The 26,674-nt window shown below is 42.0% G+C and overlaps 1 protein-coding gene across 6 annotated transcripts in view; it reads left to right on the top strand.

The window, feature by feature from the left end:
* The window catches only part of USP32 (ubiquitin specific peptidase 32), a 125,185-nt gene that overhangs the window by 96,294 nt on the left and 2,217 nt on the right, over positions 1–26,674 (top strand). For all 6 annotated transcript variants that reach the window (XM_084750482.1, XM_084750480.1, XM_084750478.1 and 3 more), the window contains 7 exons: positions 6,303–6,487; positions 9,756–9,842; positions 12,534–12,654; positions 19,716–19,907; positions 23,513–23,801; positions 24,711–25,135; positions 25,732–25,824. In XM_084750482.1, the coding sequence (XP_084606608.1) occupies positions 6,303–6,487; positions 9,756–9,842; positions 12,534–12,654; positions 19,716–19,907; positions 23,513–23,801; positions 24,711–25,135; positions 25,732–25,824 (1,392 nt within the window). The remainder of the gene's footprint in view (positions 1–6,302; positions 6,488–9,755; positions 9,843–12,533; positions 12,655–19,715; positions 19,908–23,512; positions 23,802–24,710; positions 25,136–25,731; positions 25,825–26,674) is intronic.

Here is a 26,674-nt window from a genome sequence, read left to right as displayed (position 1 = left end):
TGGGTTGCTTGGTAATTTCTAAGGGCCATTAGACAGTACCTGTGCCACTGTTTACTCTGGGGCTAGAGGTCATTGTTTAGAGAATTTGCCTAAAAACCCAAAAACTGGGGAGAGGAGAAAAAAGGAACTAATGACCCGAGGTTCTCAATTTTTCATTTATTTATTATGTTTATTGGCTAAAGTTTACTGCTCTGCTCATAAGAAGAAAATAAAACTTAGCAGTGCATACCTATAATCTCAGCATTTAAGTTCTGAAACAGGATGACCTTGAGTTCCAGGCCAGCCTTGGCACACATAGTAAAACTTTCAAAACAAGACAAAAGAAAACTGTGGCTGGAGAAATCACTCAACACTTAAGCCGTCTCTTAAGAGGACATGGGTTCAATTCCCAGTACCCACATGGCAGCTCACACCTGTCTGTAACTCCAGTGGTCTTCTGACACCCTCACACAGGCATACATACAGCCAAAACAGTAATGAACATAAACAAAGATAAATTATAAATGTTTAAATGTTTAAAGGTAACTTGGAAGGAGGAGAAAGGAAAAGGAAATGAACTATGAAAAAACAAAATTAGTGTGTTTAAAAAAACAAAAGGAAGTACAATACTAAGGATGAGTTGAACCAGGTTGGCCTTGAACTCATAGCTATCAGCCTGCCTCTGCCTCCCAAGTGCTGGGATTAAAGGCGTGCGCCACCACGCCCGGCTAATTCTTCAGTTGCATAACAAGAGAAATTATTGTTGATGTACTATATTAATTTCCAAGGACTTTTATAACAAACTAGAACAAACTGATTCAGCAAAAATTCCTTTACAATCTAGAAACTAGAAATCTGAAAGTAAAAAAAAAAAAAAGAAAGAAAGAAATCTCATTTTAAGACCTTGAGCTTAGTGCTGGAGAGGAGACTCAGCAGTTAAAAAGTACTTATAGCTGTTCTCGAACCCATGTTGGTTCCTCACAACCTCTTGTAAATCCAGCTCCAGGGGATCCAATGTCTTTTTCCTGGCCTCTACCGGTACCTGAACATATGTAGCATATTTACACAGACACAAAGAAACCATGGTACAGTTACACTATGGAATGCTACTCAGCTATTAAAAACAAAGAAATCGGGCCGGGTGTAGTGGCACACGCCTTTAATCCCAGCACTTGGGAGGCAGAGGCAGGAGGATCACTGTGAGTTCGAGGCCAACCTGGTCTACAAAGTGAGTCCAGGACAGCCAAGGCTACACACAGAATCCCTATTTCCTAAAACAAAAACAAAAATCAAGGAAATCCTGAAATTTGCTGGCAAATGGATAGAACTAGAAATGATCATCCTAAGTGAGTTAACCCAGACCCAGAAAGACACATATAACATATACTCACTTATAATTGGACACTAGCCCAACAGAGATGGCCCCTAAAAGTCTTCATTGGGATAGATACCAGGGCTTCCTATTGGGACTCTAGGTGAGAGAGGTAAGGAAGAATGGAGAAAAGAATCCAGAGGGTCCTAGAAACCTACAAGAAGACCATTAAGGCTGGCAGATCTGGACCCAGGTGGGTCAGCTCAAACTACGGTACCAACCAAGGACAATGCATGCAGTAAACCTAGAACCCCCATCCAGATCTAACCAATGGACAGCACATTCTCCAAAATTGTGTGGAGAGCAGGGACTGACTCAGACATGAACTCTGAGCCTCCTATTTGACCACTTCCCCTTGGTGGGAAGACTTGGTGACACTCAAAGGAAAAGTAAGTAGGCTACCAGGAAGAGACCTGATAGGCGGTGGTCCCCTTCTGTCATAGACGCGGGGAGGGGGGGGGGAACGCATAATAGGATGGAGGAGAGAGGGAGAGAGTGGGAAGATACAAGTGAGGGGATAACAAGTGAGATGTAATCTGAATAAATTACTTTTTTAAAAATTTAAGCTAGAAAAAAAAGAAAAAAGTATGGGCCAGGCTGTGGTGGCACACACCTTAAATCCCAGCATTTAGGAGACAGAGGCAGTTGGATCTCTGTGAGTTGGAGGCCAGCCTGGATTATAGAGCAAGTTCCAGGACAGCCAAGGCTACACAGAGAAACCTGTCTCGAGGGAGGGAAAATAAATATATATATATATATATATATATTGAACTAACTCTTTTTAAGGATCAATGAAAGAATGGGGGAAAGATTCTTAATACCACATGCAAAATCTCTTTGCCAGATAAGACTGAATTTACCAATTACAGAATTTAGATATAAAGAGATCTTGATGGCAGATGTGCACTATTCACCTCTATAAATATTTTAATCGGGGGCTGGAGAGATGGCTCAGAGGTTAAGGGCATTGACTGCTCCTCCAGAGGTCCTGAGTGCAATTCTCAGTTCAATTCCCACATGGTAGCTCACAACTATCTATAATGTGATCTAATGTCTTCTTCTGGCATGCAGGTGTACATGCAGTCAGAGCACTGTATACATAATAATAAATTTTTTAAAAATATTTTAATCATCATTTTTTAAGTTGTGTGTTTAAAACCCCATTTCAATACAAATAAACTTTACAAATCATATGGGAGGCATTTATATAGAAAACAATAATAGAAATAGAATTAATAGAAAACTAAAATATTGGTGCTGGAGAGATTGCTCAGTGGTTAAGACTACCTGCTACTCTTCCTGAAGACCCAGGTTCAATTCCTAGCACCACATGACTGTTCACAGCTGTCTGGGCCTGAGATATCCAGCTGTTCTTCTGGCCTGTTTGGGTACCAGGCACAAATGTGGTATCCAGACATACATGTAGACAAAACACCCATAACACAGTATTTAAAAATTTTTTTAAACAAAGGGCTGGAGTAATTGCTCAGTGGTTAAAAACTGTCTACTCTCCCAGAGGACCTGAGTTGATTCCTGTCATACACACTGTAGCCACAAGTGTCTGCAACTCCAGTCCCAAGGGATCTGATACTTTTGTCTGGCCTCTACAAGCACTCGGCCCACATGTGGTGTACATACATACATGTAGACAAAATACCCATACAAATAAGTAAATAAAATACTTTAGTAATTCCTTTACAGTCAGTAAGGATTGTAGGACATTAATTTCTTTGGGGTCAGTAAGATGGTTCATTGAATAAAGATGCTTGCCATGCAAGGCAAGTGACCTAAGTTCCATCTGACAACCACATAAGTGGAAAGAGAGGGCTGGAGAAATGTCATGGCTGTTAAAAACATGTATTGCTCCTGCAGAGGACCTGAGCATGTTTGCTAGCACTATGTCAAGTGCCTCACAAGTGCTGTAACTTCAGCTCCAAGGTATTTCCTGCTCTCTTCTGGACTCCAAGGGCCACTTAGTCTTACGTGTGCATAAACCCGCATTGACACATAAACAAAATTTTTAAATGTTATAGAAGTGGGGAGCTGGAGAGATGCCTTAGTGGTTGAGAGTGTGTATTGCTCTTCTGGAGGATGTGTTCAATTCCCAATGCACAACTTCCTGTTGCTCTTATTCCAGGGATCTGACACCTCTGGCTTTTAAAGTAATAAAAGGGGAGAGATTCAGTTCTACAGAGTTGTCCTTTAATCTCCGTGCACATACTGTGGCACACCCACACACACTTAGCCACACATACAATAATAATTAAATTTAAGCTAATAGACCAAGCTCTTGAATTAAGTGAAATAATTTAAAGATGTCAGTTTGCTACAGACTTACTCCGAAATTTGATGTACAATTCTGATAAAAATGCTAAATGTTTGTATGTATTCTTCTTAAATGTTTTCCATTTTATTTTATGTGTACGAGTATTTTGCCTGTGTATAAGTGCATACAGTGCCTAAAGAGGGTGTTGGCTCCCCCACGTGTGTTCATTCTTATGTGTGTGTGGCTTCATAAATCAATTCTCACATTTAGAAATAAAAAGCATCAAGAGGAGCTAGAGAGATGGCTCAGCAGTGAAGAACACTTGCTGCTCTTGCAGAAGACTCCAGTTCAGTTTCCAGCATCCAGGCTGCTCACAACTGACTGTCGCTCTAGTTCCCTGGGATCCATTGTTCTCTTTGGCTTCCTTGTATACCAGGCACACATGTGATCCACGTATACAGAAAAAAATACTCAAGCACAAAAAATATAAATAAATCTTTTTAAAAACAAAAAAAAGTACAGGGGCTGGAGAGATGGCTCAGTGGTTAAGAGCACTGACTATTCTTCCAGAGGACCCGGGTTCAATACCCACCACCCACATGGCAGCTCACAACTGTCTGTAACTCCAAGATCTGACACTCTCACAGACAGGCAAAACACTAATGCACATACAATAAAAGTAAATTTAAAAAGAAAAAAGAAAAAAAAAGTACAACTGGACTATGGTGGCTCTCACCTTTGATCCCAGCATTCTGGAAGGCAGAGGCAGGTGGATTTCTCTGAGTTCAAGGCCAGCCTGGTCTACAGCGGGAGTTCCAGAACAGCCAGGGCTATACAGTGAAACCCTATCTCAACAAACCAAAAAATAAATAGTATATAAATAAACAAACAACAAACAAGATGCTCTTAAAGGGTAAAACATAAGGAGTGAAGCTACCAGATATGTGAAAAGAGACAAATAAGTCAGTGCAATAGAATGTGGAAATCAAAAAGACCCTGTTTATAAGTCCACGGGACTCTTCTAACCCCAGTCTTCTGAGTGCCGAGATTATAGGTATGAGCTACCGTGTCCAGCTTGAAATAAGATCCTAATTGAAATTATATATTGTAACTACGTTTAAGTGAATAATGGCAAAATAAAATAAAAAACGTAAGAATTACACATCTATAATCACTTCACTTACTAGGTGGAGACAGCAGCATCTGTAATTCAAGGCCATCTTTGACTACATATTAAGGTGGAGGTCAACCTGGCCCACATGTGATCCTGTCTCAATAATAAATAATAGGGCTGGTGAGATGGGTAAGCAGTTGGGAGTGCTTGCTGCACAATCATGGGGACCAAAGTTTGGATCCCAGCGCCCATATGACAACAAGTTGTTGTGCATACGCCTGTGGCTGTGGCTCTGTGGACGGAGGAGAGTGGTGGCAGAAGCAGGGGAGTCATTGGGGCTTGCTGCCTTCCAGCCTGAGCAAGAAAGCACAGGCCATAGTTCAGGAGAGAGCCCGCCTTAGAGTGCTAGGTGACAAGCAGTAGGGAACACCTGATGCTTCTACGTGTGTGTGTGTACACTGAGTCAACAAATACAATACAGAAGACAAATTAGAAACAAAGGAGAGCCGGGCGTGGTGGCGCGCACCTTTAATCCCAGCACTCGGGAGGCAGAGGCAGATAGATCACAGTGAGTTCAAGGCCAGCCTGGTCTACAAAGTGAGTACAGGACAGCCAAGGCTACACACCTTGGCTGTGTCTAAAACCCAAAAAGAAAAGGAAACAAAGCAGATTGGTAGCTCTATATAGTTGGGTGTGCACTAGGAAGTCTTTTACAAATTAATCCAGATCAACAGAAAACCAGCCTTGAGAGTCTTCCTGAAAGGTTGAGTTGCTTTTGTTTCATTTTGTTTGCTTGTTTATTATGTATGCAGTGTTCTGCCTGCATGTAATGCCTGTACGCCAGAAGAGGGCATCAGATCACATTATAGATGGCTGTGAACCACCATGTGGTTGCTGGGAATTGAACTCAGGACCTTTGGAAAAGCAGCCAGTGCTCTTAACCTCTGAGCCATCTCTAGCCCAAAGTTGGGTTGTTTTGTTTTATTTTTTTCACAGCTGCTTTCTCCAATATCCTCCTTTCCTGTAGCTAATAATTATTTAGTCATTGCCACCCTGGGGAAGGCTTTTACTTACTGGCATTCTTTCTGGAGAAAGACTAAATATTAATTATTTAAAAACAACAAGCTATGCAATTATGAGTAGTTTACTTGAAACTGTGTTGTGTTTACTTGAAGAAAAAAAAAAGCTTAAAAACTGAAATCCAAGCCGGGCATGGTGGCACACATTTTAATCCTAGCACTCAGGAGGCTAAGTTCTAGGCCAGACTAGTCTACCAAGTGAGTCCAGGACAGCCAAGGCTACACAGAGAAGCCCTGTCTCGGAAAAAACAAAACAAAACAAAACAAACAACCCTGAAATCCAAGCCAGACCTGGTGGCGCACGCCTTTAATCCCTCACTCAGGAGGCAGAGACAGGTACATCTCTGAGTTCGAGGACAGCCTATCTACAGAATGAGTTCCAACACAGCCAAGGCAATACATAGAAAACCCTGTCTTAGGGGAGTTGGCGGGGAGAAAGAAAATGGATATTAATGCATGTTAATTGGCAGCCTCTCTTGTTTGTTCATGTAGATGAGGACAGAACTGTATTTCCTGTCATCTCAGAAGAATCGCCCCAGTCTCTTTGGAATGCCACTGATTGTTCCATGTACTGTGCACACCCGGAAAAAAGATCTCTATGATGCAGTTTGGATTCAAGTGTCTCGACTGGCCAGTCCACTCCCACCCCAGGAAGCTAGTAACCATGCACAGGACTGGTAGGTTCTTGGGGATCAGCCAAGTCCTGTAATTTCTAAATCTAAGAATTAATTCTATGAATATGTTGTGATATAAAAGATATTTTATATATCAACTAGCTAGCCATCCTAGTGTCTAATGATTTTTTTTTTCATTCTTTATTCTTATGTTTCTCTGTGTAGCCTTGTCTGTCCTGGACTCACTTGGTAGACTAGGCTGGCCTTGAACTCAAAGAGGCCTGCCTCTGCCTCCCTGAGTGCTGGGATTGCAAATGTGCGCCACTGCTCCTAGCTTCTACTCTGTTTTACAAGATCAGTAAATGTATTCACTTTGAGCAATCACTGATATTTGGTGTCATCTATCAAAGTTGAATTGCAGTTCATTTTCTTGCCATTGTAGCAATGAGAAATTAGCTTTTGTGATAAGAGCAGTTTTTAAAAAATTATGTTCCTTCTGGTAGAAGGTCTTTTGATATTAGGATATGAGGTTAAGGTGAGTCTTAGTCAATGGAAGTGTGGTATTAGTAGAAGTGACATTTTGGTAGGATTGAATTTGAATTAAGGTACTTCTGGATGAAGACTTTTCCCTAGACTTGCTGCTGACTTAAGTATGAGTTTTGAGAAAAGGGTGGGTTTCCAGCATGAACAGTGGGTTGTGAATGATCAGTCCTTTTGTGAAATGAGGAACTCCAGAAGGAGCAGCTTTGGCAAGGACAGGAGTCAGATTAACTTCAAGATAGCTGTGATGCTCGTGGGAAGTAGATTTAAATGTTCTTTGCTGGAGATACAGGTGTCACCAACAAGTAGATATTTAAAGCCCTAAGATGAGGGACTATCATATTTAAGAGAGTAAATATTAGATTTAAAAAATGTCCAGAGGTTGATAGAGGAAGGAAAAGAAGCAGCCAGTAATGTCTGATCAGTCAAGACTGAATGATTGCACACTTTTTTTTTTGGCAGGGGGGGAGCGGTGTCTTCAAGACTGTGTTTCTCTGTAGCCTTGGCTGTCCTGGACTCACTTTATAGACCAGGCTGGCCTTGAACTCACAGCAATCCACCTGCCTTTGCCTCCTGGAATTCTGGGATTAAAGGCATGCACCACCATGTCTGGCAAGGCTAGGGATTTTTCAAGGGTTAGGAGATTGCCAGAGGAATTTTGGTTACATAGGAACTTGGAAGTCAAGGTATAGAGTATGGAACATGTCAAATTCCAGAAAATGGGTCAAGACCTGGTCAAATTTAAGTTTTACAGAAAACACGAATGAATTTATTTGCCCTTGTAATAAGATGGACTCTAATTTTAAGATGGTGTCAGCCTGGTCTATCTTCATACAACAGTCTATGTTGACTTTTGTGAAGTATGTGTTAGTATGAGTGGAGGCATGGAGGTAAGAGCGAGCTGGAGAGAAAATACTCCAGACATTAGAAATTAAATGCTAAATTTGTCTTTTGGAAATAGCCACTGAACTATTTATAACTAAAAATACTAAATGGCTCTGGTGTCAATCAAATTGAACTTAATTGATCACAGTGGCCAAAAGGTTGAAACAACTCAAAATATCTATCAAGAAATAATGGATAATCAAAATGTACTATATACATACAATATAATATTACCATGAAAAGTAAGGAACCACTGATACATGCTATAATATGAATAAAGCTTGAAAACATTATACTAAATGGAATAAACAAGACATAACAGTATGAGGTGGGGCTGGCAAGGTGGCTCATCAGTGTAAATGAGTTTGGTCCTCAAAACCCACATAGTAGAAAGACAGAACTGACAACCTCAAATTGTCTTTTATATGTATGCCATGGCATGCATACACACACATATAAGGACAAATACTGTATAGTTTTGACTTTTTTTTTTTCTTCTTTCCTTTTTGATGCAGGGTTTTATTATATAACTCTGTATGTCCTGGAACTCACTATGTAGACCAAACTGGCCTAAACAGATTTTCCTATCTCTGCCTCCCAAGTGCTGGGATTAAAGGCTTGTACCACTACTCATGAATGGTTTTGCTATTCAAAAGTATCTGCAAGAAAATTATACATGGAGACAGTAAACAGAAAATCAGGCTCTAGGGGACTTTAAAGGGATAAGTGGCCACACTGCTTTGCACCACCTGTGACAAGGTATATCTTGATGGGGAGTATGCAGTTAAGCAACCTGCTTACTTCAAAGTGGCCAAGAAACAAGAGGAAGAAAGGACTGAGATCCTAATATCCACTTCAGAATGTGTTCTCAGTGACCTAACTTGTTCCACTAGGCCGAGACTCCTAAACATTTCTCCACTGCTCAATAGTAACAAGCTGGAAACGAGGCTTTCAATATATGGTCCATTAAGGGACTTTGAACATCCCAACTGAAGCTAAGCCTAGTGACTCACCCCCCTAATCCCAGCTGCTCACCAGGCTGAAGCAGTAGAATAGCAATTTTAAGACTTTCCTCTACTAGAGTGAGTTTGTAGTTAGCCTGCGAAACTTAGTGTGAGATCCTATCTTCAGATGAAAAATGAAAGGAGTCCTGAAGGTACAGCTCAGTGGTCCAGTGCCAGCCTAGCAGCCACAACACCCTAGGTTTAATCCCTAGTACTGAAAACTGTAACAGGAGGGATGGGGTTATTTTAGCTTAATATCTTCTCCATCCTCTATTAGGATGCTCCTGATTATTCTTTTGTTTGGATGCCTTGGCTGCTTTTCACTTGCTTTGAACATGCCAATGGACAGTAAAGTCCATCAGTAGTCGTTTGGGTTATATAGAAAGATGAGGAGTGCCTGTACCATGTACCCAGGAGGCAGAGGCAACTGGATCTCTGTAAATTAAAGAGCAGCGAGGTCTATAGAGCAAGATCCAGGACAGCCAGGGTTGCATAGAGAAACTCGAAAAAGAAAAAAAAAATGGATTATAAAGAACAGGTGGGTGGCTTGAGGATGTAACTCCGTTGGGGAAGACTTGCTTAGCATACAGAAGAGTCAGGATTCACTCCACAGCATTACTTAAACCAGGTGTAGTGGTGTGCATGCTGCTGTGGAAAATAAAACTACCTCAGAATAACTTAAAGAACTCTAAAACCATCCAGGTCCGGTGCATGCCTTTACTCCCAGCACTCGGGAGGCAGAGTCGGGTGGATCTCTGTGAGTTCAAGACCAACCTGGTCTACAAAGTGAGCCCAAGCCAGGAAGGCTACACATAGAGAAACCCTGTCTCAGAAGAAAAAAAGAAAGAAAGAACTCTCAAACCAGAAATGCTTCTTAGACTTGGGTGTGTTTCTTCTTTCAGTGATGACAGCATGGGCTATCAATATCCATTCACTCTCCGAGTTGTGCAGAAAGATGGAAACTCCTGTGCCTGGTGTCCGTGGTATAGGTAAAGTCACTTTCTGTAAAACCAGTCTCTGTAGACTCAGTTTCAAATACAATACTTCTTTATAAGATTCCTCAATTTAGAATTGTCAGTTGTGAATAGTGATAAACTTGAGAATTGTCCATCTCCTCTTTGTGAATTCCAGAGTGTAGATTTGTTTTCCAGGCATGTAATTTTACAGATTACATCCCACCCCAAATTCATAACCCATGATAAACATTTTTATTCTAAACTTTCTTTTTTCTTTTGTCATTTTTAAGTAGAGTCTCATTTGTGTTGCCCAGGCTGATCTCAAACTCTAGGGCTCAAGTGACCCTCCTCAGCCTCCTTAGTACTGTGTCTGCAGTCATGCACACATGTCTATTATTAGTCCAAATGTTCTTTTGAGCTAGTAGAACATAACTTGTTTACTAACTTTGCTGGTAATCGTTCCTGGGGTTTTATAAATGTTTGATGGATCATTGCTGTTACAGCAGAGAGACAGTATCTATCTAATAATACTAAACTTAACTTTTAGGAGACTATAAAAGACATAACAACAAATGAAGCACATATAGCCATTAGAGCCATCATGGTGGTGTCTTGGCCTTTGACCTGCCTCCATAAATTTGTCTACATACTTACTTAAGGTTCTATTCTGCAATGGAATAAGCATTATTATATCATTTACCTTATAGCATTATAGAAATGAACTTATAATTTCTTTCAAGTAAGTTTATGTCAAAAAGCAACTTGTTTCTGTATCATTTACTTGCCATGAAACTTGTATCTTTCTATATGTCAACTATCAACGTCAACTGGGGAAACTGAGGCGGGTGTAGATCCAGCAGCTGGCTGGTGACCCTGCAGACTTTCTCTGAGGGCAGCTTTCTAGGCTGATTGTTACCGGGAGTAGCTTCCACTGATAGCGCTAGACTGAGGGTTGAGAATTTAATTGCTGGCAGCAGGCCAGTGCTGATAGCTTCCTGGTGGGGGCTTGCAGCTACCATATAAGTGGGGACTAGGGCTGATGGCTCCTAGTAGGAGGCTTCCACTGATGGTGACAAGCATCTAAAAAAGAAAGGGAAAGAAGGAGAGAAAAGAAACACACACACACACACACACACACACACACACTCTTACACTTAGTGATGAAGTAAGACAGACTCCAGCAGGTAGGTTCCAATAGGCTTCTCTTTACACATTCCGATAGATAGATAGATAGATAGATAGATACATACATACATACATACATACACACACACACACACACACACACACACACACACACGTCTTGGCAGATGGAACAAACTCCAAAGCGTAAGTTCCAACCCAGCCTTCTGTTATACACATGCCCGTTTATACATATATACATTTGGTGGATGGAACAAACTCCAAAGAGCGAATTCCAGCAACTTTATTATTTCTCCCGCAGCTTATATATCTCAGCAAGATCTTTTAAGCAGTACAAAAATCACAGTGTCATTACATTCTGTTTTCTTTAAGTGAATGATTACAATGAGTATACCTAAGAAAAACATGTTCCTCAGTACCTTCAGATGATCAAATGTCTTATATATCATGGGTAAGAGACAAACATGAAAAACAAGTTATTTCCAAGAAGCCATACACATTTGTCGCTAAGCAACTTGTTATATATTAACAGAGTATAAGCAAGCAAGGTAATTTCTCAGCCAGCTTTTCTTTACTGATAGGCTGCAATTTGCAGTTATAAAGAAAGAATCAATTATCTTGAAAAGTAATCTTACAACAATCTCAAAAAAATCACAAATCTAAACTTCTATATAAAACAATCAGCCATTTCTACTTTAAGTCCTAAAGGTGTTCTTCTACTCATTAACGGTTTCTGTTAAATCATATCAGAAACCTGGGGCAAAAATAAGTATAAGAAATTGAAGCCCAGCTTCAGTGAGTCACGTCAGCCAGTGCTTATTGGAGTACTGTCTTTACTCACCAACCTCAAAAGGGCCCTAGCTTTACTATTAAGAGTGTACTTTTTCTTAACTTCAAATTGTTCCCTAAGATTTTCTGTGTCAGAGCCACTAGCAAAAACATCTTTACCTAACCTTGTTGAACAATCTATTTTTCCAAATTCTTTCTAAGGGGAGGGGTCATGGTTAGCTTACCTAACCTTGTTGAACAATTTATTTTTCCAAATTCTTTCTAAGGGGAGGGGTCATGGTTAGCAATCTACATCTGCAGCTTCTTTTCAAGGGTGCTGGTTGAATCATTAATCTTCTCCAGCAGCAATGCCTGAAAGAGATCAAGCATTGTCACTGTGAGTGCTGATGATATTGCCCAATGAGTGGCTGGAAGTCTCCTTATAGTACACACACAATTAATATATTAGGAGGGTAACAAGCAGAGCTGTGTTCCATAACAGCATGAAGTCCTCGGTCACCAAGACACTCCCATCTCAGATATGCTAACTAGGGGGCCATATTTCATGAGTTCTAGAGCTATTTTGCTGTTTCTCCTGCATGGCTGCCAACAATTAACAACTGTTAAATGCTACAGAAAGCCAAAGACTTGAAGTTATAAGCATGATTCTTGAAATTATTAACATATTACTCCATTTATCAGATTCTGAAGTTAGAATTTGACAAATTATGAAACCAAGAGAAATATTAAAGAATATTTTTAATCGAGAAATTTTTCATTCATTATTGCCCTATAAATGCTTTCCCTTTTTAGATTTTGCAGAGGCTGTAAAATTGATTGTGGAGAAGACAGGGCTTTCATTGGAAATGCCTGTATTGCTGTGGATTGGGATCCTACAGCCCTTCACCTCCGCTATCAAACATCACAAGAAAGAGTGAGTGCTGAGTTTGGGGGTAGGGGAGTGGCCATAAAGTGATGGGTTTTATATGGGAAATGTTCCCTAACCTAACTGTATAATAACAAACTAAAATCAGAAAAACAACTAAAGGCATTCTCTGTGGTACTTGATACCCTGGTATGTTTGCTTTGGCTCTCGTCACCCCCCAACTTCTAGATGGTATTGGGCATTAAATTTCAGAAACATTAATAACAAATCTTGAAACTAAACGGTGTAATTAAAGAAGTTACAGGGCTAGGTACGCTGGCATACACCTGTAATCCCAGCACTCTGGGGGATGCTAAAGAAATGGCTCAACAGTTAAGAACACCTCTACTCTTGAGAAGACCTGGGTTTAATTTCAAACACCACATGCCAGCTAATAGCAGGAGTCTGCAACTCCTGTTTCAGAGGGTCCAGTACCCTCTTCTGGCTTCCAAAGACACGGCATGCACACAGTACACATACCAAAACCAGTACACATAAAATAAAAATAAGCAAATCTTCCCCCTCCACCCAACAGAGTTTCTCATTATAGCCTTGGCTTTCCTGGCCACACTTTGTAGACAAGGCTGGCCTCGAACTCACAGAGATCCGCCAAGGATACACAGAGAAAACCCTGTCTCAAAAAAATAAATAAATAAAAATCCCCAGCATCTAAAAGAAAAACCCAGAAATAATTTAGTGGAAAAGTAAACAAAATTAGACAAGTTTCTAACAGATTGTAGTGAGTGTAGTATATACCTCTTAATTTTTCAGGAAGTTCCTTTATTTATTAAAAAAAATTTTTTATTGTTGTTGAGTTGGTTTGTTTTTGGTGTTTTGAGACAGGGTTTTTCTGTGTAGCCCTGGATGACCTAGAACTCTCTTTGTAGACCAGGTTGGTCTCGAACTCACAGAAAGAAATCTGCCTGCCTCTGCCTCCCTGGGATTACAGGTGTTCACAAAACATGTTTTCTTCAGATAAATTAATAATAGCAACTGACTTTTCTGGCTCCCCCCCCCCCCACATGTATTTGTTATTTCTATGTATGTAAATGTCAGAGAACAACTTGAGAGAGCAGGTCCTTCTTGCCATGTGAGTCTCAGGATCAAACTCAGGTCCTGTGGCTTGGCAGCAAGCCACCTTATCTTCTGAATCATCTCACCAGCTTCAGTCTTCTGACTTTTTATGCTGTTGAGGAATGGGAGAATTAACCTGTTCAAGGCTGAATTTCCCGTTTGGATTTCCAATTTTACCACCATAGACCCAGCTCCTTATAGACAAGAATGGATGTACTGTGGACTCTTTATTTGGTTTTGGTTTTCAAGACAGGGTTTCTCTGTATAGCCCTGGCTGTCCTGGGACTCACACTCTAGATAGGGCTAGCCTTGAACTCAGAGATTGGTCTGCCACTGCCTCCTGAGTGATGGAATTAAAGGTGTGCACCACCTCTGCCTAACATACTGTGGACCATTGACAAACAAACACAAAGATCAGGGGGCTCAGCTGGGCATAGTAATCCTAGCACTAAAAGATTGAACTAGGAGGATCAGGAGTTCAAAGCCTGTATTGATTATACAGCAAATTCAAGGCCAACCAGGGTTTCATAAGATCATGTCAAAACAGTGGCAGAGGAAGAAGAAATTAGGCTAAAAGCTAAGGAACTTTTGGAAAGGTATTCTAGGTCATGCTCACTGTAGCAAGGCATTTTAGAAACTTTAGTTGTGCTTTCTTTGAAAAAGGAAAATTTTAGCAATAGACAGATGAACAAGACTTTGTCAGCACAAATTATAACTACATTATCCTGGCTAGGCAGTCCCTATCAAAGATAGGAGATTACTTAGCTCTCTGTACCTCTTCCCCTTTAACAAGCCTGTTGTGCAATCTGAGAGACTCTGGAATACATCACTTACAGGAAGAGCCTGCATATGACCTGTCATGCTTGCCCCACTTCCACTTTCAGTGATACAACACAGGGGAGCTTTGGAGCTGCTGAGATGTCTTGTCTTGGGGGTGCAGGGACAGCATGACTAATCTAGGCTCTTACTAAATGTGGCTCCTGTCCTGCTTAGACAGTCACGTAAAGAAGCTTGGTACACAGTTGAGGTTATTACTCATTTGCTCCCCCCCCCCCCTGTTTCTCTGTGTCCAGCTCTGGCTGCCCTGGACTCACTTTGTAGACCAGGCTGGCCTGGAACTCACAGTGATCCACCTGCCTCTGCCTCCTGAGTACTGGGATTAGAGGCGTGCACCACCACGCCAAGCTGCTTTATATTTTTTATTTTGGTAATTTCCCATCTAGGAGTTTTCCTTGGGAAAATAGTATTCTGTTCATTTTATAGTTGGTGGGGTTTTTTGTTTGTTTGTTTTTGTTTTTTGTTTGTTTGTTTTTCATTTTTCAAGACAGGGTTTCTCTTTGTAGCCTTTGCTGTCCTGGACTCACTCTGTAGTCCAGACTGGCCTTGAACTCCCAGAGATCCACCTGCCTCTACCTCCCTGAGTGCTGGGATTGAAGGCGTGCACCACCACTACCTATCTATATCGCTTTTCTTAAAAAAAAGAAAATAGTAATTAGAAATGTGCTTATTTTGTATTAGAAGTATGGTTAAATAAAGTGTGATGTATTCATTACATAAGTTAGTATGTAGTCACTGAAAATAATGGTTACTGATTTTTTTTAGTACATATCAAGATACACAGCTTTTAATTTTGTTAAAAAAATTTATTAATTGATAATTTCCAGATTGATATAATGTATTTTGATCATCAACTCCCTCTTTCAAGCTCCTCAAGACTTCCTAGGACAGGTGTCTCTCTCTCTCTCTCTCTCTCTCTCTCTCTCTCTCTCTCTCTCTCCTCTATCTCTCCCTCATCCTCACCTTTGTTTTTTGTTTGTTTGGTTGGTTTTGGTTTTTGGTTTGGTTTAGTTTGGTATGGGTTTTCTTGGTTTTTCGAGACAGGATTTTTCTGTGTAGCCCTGGCTGTCCTGGACTCCCTTTGTAGACCAGGCTGGCCTCGAACTCACAGTGATCCACCTGCCTCTGCCTCCCTAGTGCCACCACACCCTGTCCCCTTATTTTCTTATTTTTATGCATGTAGATGTTTTGCCTACATATATGTGTTCCTGGTGCTCATGGAGTCCATAAGAATTTCTTTGGAGCTGCAGTTACAAACAAGTGGGGACTACCCTGTGGGTCCTGGGAATCGAACCTCAGGGCCTCTAGAAGGAGCAGTCAGTGCTCTGACCTGTTGAGACATCTCTCCAGCCCCAGTTTTTACATTGTTATTGCATATGTGTATGTGTGTGTGTGTCTGTGAGAGAGTGAGTATGTTTCTGTGCATTCCATGGCACACATGACTGTCAGAGGACAAAACTCAGAAATTGGTACTCTCTTTCCTGGATCCTGGGAATTGAACTCAGATTGTCAGTCTTGGCAGCAAGTGCTTTTATCCACTGAGCCATCTCACCAACCCAAGATACCAAGTTTATGGATGAGGTTTTGAATATTTTTGATGTTTGTTTAATATCAACTGATAGATAGTTTTGTTTGTTTGATTGACACACTTTCTCTGTGTAGCCCTAGATGTCCTGAAATTCACTTTGTAGATCAGGCTAGCCTCTCACTCAGTGAGGTCTACCTGCCTCTGCCTCTCCCAGTACTCAGGGAGGTAGAGGCTGGTGGATTTGTGTGAGTCTAGTCTACAAAGTGAGTCCAGAACAGCCGAGGCTACACAGAGATACCCTGTCTTGAAAAATAAAACAGAAGCCTGGCGGTGGTGGCGCACGCCTTTAATCCCAGCACTTGGGAGGAAGAGGCAGGTGGATCTCTGTGAGTTCAAGGCCAGCCTGGTCTACAAAGGGAGTCCAGGACAGCCAAGGCTACACAGAGAAACCCTGTCTCAAACAAGAAAGAAAGAAAACAGAAAAAGATTATGAAGGATGAAGCATAGTTCTGCACTCTCTTAATCTTAGAACTAGAGAGTCAGAGACAGACGGATCTCTGAATTCAAGGCCATTTTGATTGATACAGAAAATTCCAGGCTCTAATTAATACGTATAGTACATATGAGGCTTTAGACATGGCTAAGTGGTTAAGAGCGTTTAGTGCCATTTCAAAGGATCCAGATGGCTCACACCGTCTGTAACTCCAACTCCAGGAGATTCAACACACTCTCCTGGACTCAAGCACCTGTACTCATTTGTGCACATTCTTCCACACAGGCGCACACATACACACAATTAAAGTAAAATAAAAATAAAAGTATATAAAAGATTTCTACCTTTTTACAATTTTCAATAGGGTGTTTATAAATAATAATTATTTGGATAGTAGTAGAGGATCTGTGAACCCTAAGAGGTAAAAGAAATCTTTGTCATTAAAGGAAATAGATAAATGTCCCAAAATTTATTTTTGTCGGTTTGTCAGTCCCCACCTACCTTTATAGCCCATAGTTGTAAAAAAACAAACACAAAAAGCCAAACCAGCATTCTTTACTAGTAATATAGCATAGCATAGACATAAAATTTCATAGCTATGAAAAAAGACACCACTCTATTGTATACACTTCCATTTCTGCAAAGCTGGGTGGTTTTAAATGTGTGAGTTCATGTTGGGGGCCAGAGATCAATCTCAGGTGTGACTCCTCAGGAGCTGTCTGCCTTGGTTTTATTTTGTCTGTTTGCTTTGAGACAAGGTCTCATACTTATTGATCTGAAATTCACCAATTAAGCGAGGCTTGTTGGCCGCAGAGCCCCAAAGATCTGTCCTTCTGCCTTCCCAGCACTAAGTTTATAAGCGGGTTTTGCTATTGTTTTTAGGGAACTGTACCCAAGTTTTCTTGTGAACACATGGCCAGCACTTTATAAACTTAGCCATCTCCCCAACCTGCTTTCTGTTTTGTTTTGTTTTCTATTGTTGAGACCTGCTCTCACTGTGTACTCTTAATGTAGTGATTGTCCTACCTCAGCCTCCTGAGCACTAGAATTGTAGGTGTGAACATCACCCATGTTTCCTTAGCGTGTCCACTTTTCCTTACGGTGACCAGCTCAAAAGATACTGAGCGCTGGCCACAGTAGCACATGCTCATAATACTAGCACTCAAGAAGTTGAAACAGGAAGATCAGGAGTTTGAGGCCACTTGGCTACCTAGGATGGTCAGGGCCAGGCTAAACGAAATAGCAAGATCCTGTCACAGAGAAACAGACTGAGAGACTGTTAGAACTTTATTACTATCAATTTTGTCTTCAGAGCCAGTGACCCAAACAAAATTTTCTTTTAATTGTAAAAACAGACTTTTCTCCTGAGCTCCTCTTAAATTGAATTCTTTAGACCAGATGGTAATACACTGTTAAAACCTTCATTGCCTGATTAACTCCAACCTTGATCGTTCATTGGCATGTTTGACAGCCTGTGACTCAGCTGTCTCCTCTGTAGGGAAAAAGTCTCACCTGAAAAGCCTGCAGTAAACGAAATGGCCTAAGTTGTGCCAATTCATAATCCAAGCAGCCCATGTTCCCAAGAGTTTCGGTAAAGCTAACATAGGAAATTGCCTCAGGTGCAGATAAGCAGTTCCCTGTGGAGGAGGGGCAGGAAGTGAGTCGTGGACATCGGGAGCTTTGACAGGAAGAAGCAGGCATTGTTAGGTTAGTGGTCCAGGCTCTGCCTTGGAAGAAAGATATGTGTTGATATGTGAAGTCTCAGATAGCCTACATAATCACCGACGGCATGCCTTCCCTACCTTCTTATTCATAGCAGACACGAGCGAGTCTCATCTCCGTGGTTCTTGATTGTTTCTTGGGTTGTAGGCAGGAGTGTGAGCCTGGGGAGGGAATCTGGCTGTCCCTGTCCTGGTCCTTCTTTTGCTCCCTCTGTCCAGCTTTACCCCTTCTCACTCCCTTTATGCCGTCTCTTTTTGTTTGCGCTTTGGTTTTTCCTTTATGATGCTAGAGATTTAAGCCAGAGCCCCAAAACACCCTAGGCAAATACTCACTGCTGATTTACACTCCCAGCCCTGGATCTCTGTTCTTACGCTTAACTCCTTCTTGCCCTAAAGCTTATCACACTGCTTACTTGGACCTGAAAGTTTTGGCCAAAAATTAAAGGTTGTGTCAACGTTGTATTGCTCTTTTAAGCTTGCTCTTCATTTTGTTGCCATTACAGAAAAAAGTGCTTCCATTGAACTGAGGCAGCTCGGTGGTAGGGTAGGGCACTTAGAGGATCTTGCAGGTTGCTGCTCTGTGTGAACTTTGTTTACCTCCTGAATCTCCTGAGCCTCCTGCCCACCTCCTGGAGGGTTAGGGTGTTTTGCCTGCATATATGTCTGTCCACATGTATAGGATGTTTGCAGAGCCCATCAGATCCCCTGGCCATGGAATTACAAATAATACGTATCATGTGGGTACTGGAAATTGAACCCAGTTCCTCCGCAAGAGCAGAAATGCAGCAGAAGGATCAGAAGCTCAAGGTCATCCTCAGCTACATAGTGAATCCAGGACCAGCTTGAACTACATGAGACCCTGTCTCAAAAAAAAAAAATCTAAACCAGGCATAGTGGCACACACCTGTAATCCTAGCATTCTGGGAGGTAGAGGCAGATCTCTGTGAGTTCTACAAAGTGAGTCCCGGACAGCCAAGGCTACACAAAGAAACCCTGTCTCAACAACAACAAAAACAAAAAACAAAACAAAAAAGCTAGTGAAATGGCTCAGAGATTAGGAGCACCATCTGCTTTTCCAAAGGTCCTGAGTTCAATTTCCAGCAACCACATGGTGGCTCATGACCATCTGTGATGAGATCTGGTGCCTTCTTGTGGCATACAGTAACACATGCAGGGAGGATACTGTATAAATAATAAATCTTTTTTTTTTTTAATCCAGTTGTATAAGTGGGCATTTAATCCAGGATATTATTGGTAAGGTGTGTGTGTGTGTTGCTCAAAAGACCCTAGTTTGGGTTGTATCCCCCCACCCCCACATGTAGACTCTTCTAAGAGTGACTAAGATGGTGCATTTCTAGGTGTTGATTGTAAATGCCCTCTACGTCATTCTGGTTAACCTTGTTCCGTCCTCTTTCAGGTTGTAGAGGAGCATGAAAGCGTGGAGCTTAGTCGGCGAGCACAGGCTGAGCCCATCAACCTGGACAGCTGTCTCCGTGCCTTCACCAGTGAGGAGGAACTGGGGGAGAATGAGATGTACTACTGCTCCAAGTGTAAAACTCACTGTTTAGCAACCAAGAAGCTGGACCTCTGGAGGCTTCCTCCAATCCTGGTGTGTTGCTAGCCACGCCTCTATGAGAGGAGTCTAGTGTAAATGAGAGAAGTCAGTAAGATTTTTGGGCTATTTTTAAGGATAAGCTACTTCCTGTGGCTCTGTTTAGAAACTTTTCCTACCTGCGTATGGTGGCACACACCTATAATCTCAGAATTTGGGAGACTGAGACAAGATGATCACAAGCCTAGGCTACAAACATAGTGAGTTCGAGGCCAACCTAAACTAAAAGTAAGACCCTGACTCAAAGAGCAAGGGAGCTGAAGAGATGGCTCACTGGTTGAGAATGCATATTGATCTCACAGAGAACAGAGTTTGGTTCTCAGCCCCGGGGCATCTAACACCTCTAACCTCCTCAGGTACTGCACAAATACACTCAGAGATACACAAACACATGCTTGTAATTAAAAACAGCGATCTTTTTGAAAATGGATGAATGCGGGGGCTAGAGAGATGGCTCAGTGGTTAAGAGCATTGTCTGCTCTTCCAAAGGACCTAGGTTCAATTCCCAGGATGCACATGGCAGCTCGCAACTGTCTGTAACTCCAGTTCCAGGGCATCTGACACCTACATACCAATGCCCATAAAATTAAAAAAAATTTTTTTAATGGATGAATGGGGCTGGAGAGATAGCTCAGTGGTTAAGAGTGCCGCCTGTTCTTCCAAAGGTCTTGAGTTCAATTCCCAGCAACCACATGGTGGTTCACAACCATCTGTAATGTGATCTAATGCCTTCTTCTAGTGTGCAGGTGTACATGCAGACAGAACACTGTATACATAATAATAAATAAGCTTTTTTTAAAAAATGGATGAATGAAGTTGGGTGCGGTGGTCTACACCTTTAATCTCAGCACTCAGGAATCAGAGGCAGATGGATCTCTGTGAGTTCAAGGCCTGCCTCGCCTACAAAGCAAGTCCGGGACAGCCAAGGCTACACAGAGAAACCCTGTCTTGGGGAAAAAAAATTTTTTTATGTTGAACAGAGAAATTGATTATTCCAAAAATATGTGCTAGATCCTGTAACTTAGAGCTCTGAGGGAGATAAAAGTGATATAGGCCAGTAGCTGCAATCTAGTGCAACATGACAAATGCTATAAATGTACTAAACAGGTGAATTTGAATTCCAGAAAAGAATGAAAGCCTTCCTAGTGAAACAAAAGAGAAAGTTTTAGGCTGCAGGAAAGCAGCCAACTCAGGAGCTTCCATGCCCAGTGAACAGCGTTAAGTGGCTATACACACTGCAGTGTCCAAGGCACGGGGCTGTTCTCTTAGATTTGATTGACTTTTTTCTGCCTCTTGTTGTTTATAAAGACAGATTAATTTAAGAAAACTCTTTCTCATCATAGAGACTCATGTCTGTAATTTCAGCATTTGGGAGGCTAAGATAGGGTTGCCATTTGTTCCAGGCCTGCCTGAGCTACAGAAAATAAGTAAATAAAAAGTAAGAGAGGTGAAATGACTCAGATGAGTTAAAGTCCATGCAACATAGCCTGAGAATCTTAAATTCAAAATCCCCAGAATCTGCATAAAAGCAAAATCCTCTACCCTAGATGGGAGAATCATTGGAAACTCATGTGCCAGCTAGCCTGATGTGCTAGGGGGAGAGATATTGTTGCCTGGCCTCGTCCTTTATGCATTTACAAGTACTCCAGAGGAAGGAAGGAAGAAAGGAAGGAAGGGAGGGAAAGGTGTGCTGCTGTACACCCAGCAGTACTAGGGAGGTGTATTGTATATACATGTTTGTGTGCATATGCCTCCCTTCAGGGACTCTAGCCCTACTATGCAGTTATACTAAGCCTCAGCTGCTGTTTGTGAACTCCGGACCACAGCTTCTGTATGCTGAGAGTATTTCAGATTTGCAATCCTCAATGATGGTAGTGTCTTTTTAAATACAGCTAATTTCTCAGCTCCAGCTAAGTGGCATTAAGTCTCCAAAGCAAAGGTTTTACGTTAGTAGTCTATAATTCAAAATACCACACCAACATCCCTGATGCAGTCTTAACTTCCCTCTGAAACTTGGCAAGCCAGGCCTAGCATCACCTGCACTGACTCAAAGCATTATTACTACGTTCCCTGAAAGGGGTGTGTTTTGCTTATACTTCCATCACAGTCCCATCCAGGGAAGTCAGAGCAGGAACCTAAAGGAGGAACTCTGAGGCTGTGGAGGAGTGCTGCTTACTCTATCTTGCCTGTTTTCTCACTTGAGAATCTGTCTTCCCAAATGACTCTAAGCTTGTGTCAAGCTCTCACAAAAACTAGCCAGCACAGCACACCTTCCTGTGTGTAGGTCAGAAAGTAAGTGAAGTTGAGTCTCTTTTCACCTTTTTTTGGGGGGGGGGGGGGTTTCCAGACAGGGTTTCTCTGTGTTAGCCTTGGCTGTTCTAGGCTCACTTTTAGTTCTAGGGATCAAACTCAAATCATCAGGCCTTACAACAAGTCTTTAGCCCACCAGCATGCCCTTTGTTTTTTTTGTTTGTTTGTTTTTTGAGACAGGGTTTCTCTGTGTAGCCTTGACTGTCCTGGACTCCCTTTGTAGACCAGGCTGGCCTCGAACTCACAGAGATCCGCCTGCCTCTGCCTCCCGCACCACTCCTAGCCAGCATGCCACTTTATGTTTTGGAACCTCATCCATTTGGCTCCACCCCATTGTTTGCCTCAGCTTCACACCACGCCCAGCTTTTTACATGGGTGCTGGGGACCTGAGCTTAGGCCCTCGTGACTGCATAGCACACATCTTAGTGATTAAGCCATCTCCATAGCCCTGTTCTAGAAGGGTTTTTTGTTTGTTTGTTTGTTTGTTTGTTTGTTGTTTTTGTTTTTTCCAAAATTGGATCTTCCTTCCTATTTAGCCCTGACTAGTCTGAAACTTGCTACAATAGACCAGGCTGGCCTCAAACTCAGAGAAATCCACCTCCCTCTGCCTCCCTGGTGCTGAGATGAAAGACATGGACCATCACATCCGGTTCCATTATCAGGATATTTTTTATGTGTGGGTGTTCTTGCCTGCATGTAGTGCCCCCAGGGGCCAGAAGAGGGCATTGAACCCTCTGAAAATGGGTTTTTAGAGGGGTGTTAGCTGCCATGTGAGCACTGGAATGGAAAAGTAGATCTTCTATGAGAGCAGTAAGTATTCTTAACCTCTGAGACATTTCTCCAGCCCCAGTACTAGGATATTTTAACGGGGCTCTGGTTTGTGTCATCATCCTACTATTCTGTGGAAGGAAATGTAGATTTTTCTTTCCATGACCTTAATAGTTTTTTAAGGATACATATACAGGAAATTTATAGCATTCATTTAGCTAGCTTCAGAAATAAAAACTGAGGGGAAGAAAGACATGGGCAGGGCCAGAACTGGGAACCTGGTAGTTGAGGAAAAAGGAATTTTTAAAATATAAGGTATGATTAATACGCAGTTAAATGCATAGATTTTTGAATGTCAGGTTTGGTGATGACCTTGCCTATTGAATATATGCATATATCCATCACATAAAACAAGGAATAAAAGCATTTATTTAAAACATATATTTGAGATTGTTAACAATGTACAAATGGTACATGTTTTTCAGAACCCTTGAATACAATTGTTCCTACATTTTCTTCCTCAGATTATTCACCTTAAGCGATTTCAGTTTGTGAACGGACGGTGGATAAAATCACAAAAAATTGTTAAATTTCCTCGTGAAAGTTTTGACCCTAGTGCTTTTTTAGTACCAAGAGACCCAGCTCTTTGCCAGCATAAACCTCTCACACCCCAAGGGGATGACATCTCTGAGCTAAGAATTTCAGCAGGAGATGTGAAGAAAATGGAAGTCCAGAGCTCAGCAGGGGAGGAGGATGTGCTCCTGACCAAGAGCCCATCTTCACTCAGTGCAAACATCAGCAGTAGCCCAAAAGGTAAGGGGAAGGGCGCTGGGGGGGACTGGGGGGGGGGACGTGTGTGTGTGCTCGCGCGCGCGCGCTCTCTCTCTCTCTCTCTCTCTCTCTCTCTCTCTCTCTCTCTCTCTCTCTCTCTCTCCTTCCATCTTTATGGTCTTGCTGTGTACCAGCTGCCTTCTTTTGTTCTGGACCAGTAGTCTGAAGTGAAGAAACCTCTCTGGAATCGGAACTAGCTGTATTTCAGCTTCGTTACTTTTTTGTTTTTGGTTTTGTTTTGTTTTGTTTTGTTTTGTTTTGTTTTGTTTTGTTTTGTTTGAGACAGGGTTTCTCTGTGTAGCCTTGGCTGTCCTGGACTTGCTTTGTAGACCAGGCCGGCCTCGAACTCACAGTGATCCGCCTGCCTCTGCCTCCCGAGTGCTGGGATAAAAGGCATGCATCACCACGCCCGGCTTCAGCTTCGTTACTTTTAGCACAAGATAATAGCCTCCTAATAACACATAAAAGCCCTACTTCTAAAACAGACACAGAGCCAGGCTAAATTCCTGCCCTCTTACTGCCTCACACATGGGTGGCATGGTGGCGCACACCTTTAATCCCAGCACTCAGGCAGAAGCAGAAAGATCTCTGCGTTTGAGGCCAACAGACAGATCTCTACCAAGTGAGTTCCAGGACAGCAAAGGCGACATGGAAACCCTGTCTCAGTGGGGAAGTGGGGGAAGAAATAACTTTTTAAAATCCCTTATAGGTGTTCATTTGGGTGTTAGTAAATTCCAGATAAAGTCAAATTGACAGCCAAAAATTACCACACACTGGGTAATAAGGTGTATAAGTAGGCAATCAACATACTATCTTTATGTGTGCATTTGAAAAACTAGCTTCAGAGTTAGCATTTGGACTTAGAAATCTTTCCCTCTGTCTCTTTCACAGGTTCACCTTCTTCATCAAGAAAAAGTGGAGCCAGCTGTCCCTCCAGCAAAAATAGCAGCCCTAACAGCAGCCCACGGACTTTGGGGAGGAGCAAAGGAAGGCTCCGGCTGCCTCAAATTGGCAGCAAAAATAAGTTGTCCAATAGTAAGGAGAATTTGGATGCCAGCAAAGAGAATGGGGCTGGGCATATCTGTGAACTGGCTGACACCTTGAGCCGAGGACATGTGCTGGGAGGCAGCCAGCCCGAGCTGGTCACTCCTCTGGATCATGAGATGACTTTGGCTAATGGATTCCTTTATGAGCATGAGGCGTGTGGCAATGGCTATAGCAACGGGCAGCTTGGAAACCATAGTGAAGAAGACAGCACTGATGACCAAAGAGAAGATACTCATAGTAAACCTATTTATAATCTATATGCAATTTCGGTAAGTGATACATTATGGAGATTTTTAAAAAATCATGAAACTGGGTGTGGTGACACATGCTTTTAATCTCAGGACTTGGGAGACAGAGACAGGCAGATCTCTGAGTTTGAGGCTAGCCAGGGCTACACAGAGAAACCCTATCTCAAATTTTAAAAAAAGTCTTAACTTCTCAGTGGTTTGTTCACTTGTCTTCATCCATTCATCAACTAGCATTTTTCTTTTCAGAACTTGTTTATTTGCTGAGCAATAACTTTGGGCCAGGTGCTGTGGCACAGCCTCTAATCCCAACACTTGGGGAGGCAGAGGCAGGTCGATCTCTGAGTTCAAGGCCAGCCTGGTCTACAAAGCTAGTTCAGGACAGCCAAGGCTATGACAGAGAAATCCTGTCTCGAAAAACAAAACAAAAAACAAACAAACAAAATTAAACACACACACATATGTGAAATAGGATTTAGGGTTTTGAAAAAAATTAGGTGATTGTTAACTGTTTTCCTTACCACCTAAGTGGTCAGTGTTCTCTTGCTCAGATCTTTGCACCATGCCTTGGCTGCAGTACTGTTAATTACTAACATATCATCACTCTCTTCTCTCTTTAGTGCCATTCAGGAATTCTGGGTGGGGGCCATTACGTCACTTATGCCAAAAACCCAAACTGCAAGTGGTACTGTTACAATGACAGCAGCTGTAAGGTAAATATTCTTAATCTTTAAGTGAAAGTTAGAAGCAGAATGCCAACAAATTTGGGGAACATTGAAATAATGTTCTGCTGAGCAGGAAGTAATGTGTTTGTATGCTGTTCAGTGTTAAGGAGGCAAGATGGTGGAAAACAGGGGATGAATAATGAACAAAAAGAAGATGCTGGTTAATGAGAAATTCAGTCTTGGGTTTGAGTTGGTCATGTCTGTCCTCAGTGTGTCTCCCATGCCCCACCCGTGCTGAACATAAAACCCAGGGCAGCACATGTTAGGAAAGCGCTTACACGAAGGCCTGAAGTGTTAGAATGTGGTGGGGTTTGTTGGATATGGTGGCCACTCCTTTGGCAGAGGGAGAGGCAGGAATCCAAGATCATACTCCTCTACCTAAATGAGTTTAAGGCCAGCCTGGGCTAAGTGAGACCGTGTCTCTCCCACACACACACCAAAAAAAATCTCTCACCCACATCATAACAATAATGATGATGATGATGATGTGAGGTTTTAAAGTATTCCTTTGCCTATGATTAGAATTTTTCCCCAAAAACACATATTGAAAATCATGAGACTCACCAGGCATGGTGACACACGCCTTTAATCCCAGAACTCGGAAGGGAGAGGAAGGTGGATCACTGTGAGTTGGAGGTCAGCCTGGGCTACAAATCGAGTCCAGGACAGCCAAGGCTACACAGAGAGACCTTGTCTCGAAAAAAAAAAGAAAAAAGAAAGAAAATCATGAGACTTGGGGCTGGAGAGATGGCTCAGCAGTTAAGAGCACTGTCTGTTGTTCCAGAGGTCCTGAGTTCAATTCCCAGCAACCACATGCTGGCTCACAACCATCTATGAT

The sequence above is a fragment of the Acomys minous genome (assembly GCF_964271855.1).
Source record: "Acomys minous genome assembly, chromosome: 12".
Taxonomy (NCBI): Eukaryota; Metazoa; Chordata; class Mammalia; order Rodentia; family Muridae; genus Acomys; species Acomys minous.
This window is presented reverse-complemented; position numbering and strand designations above follow the sequence as displayed.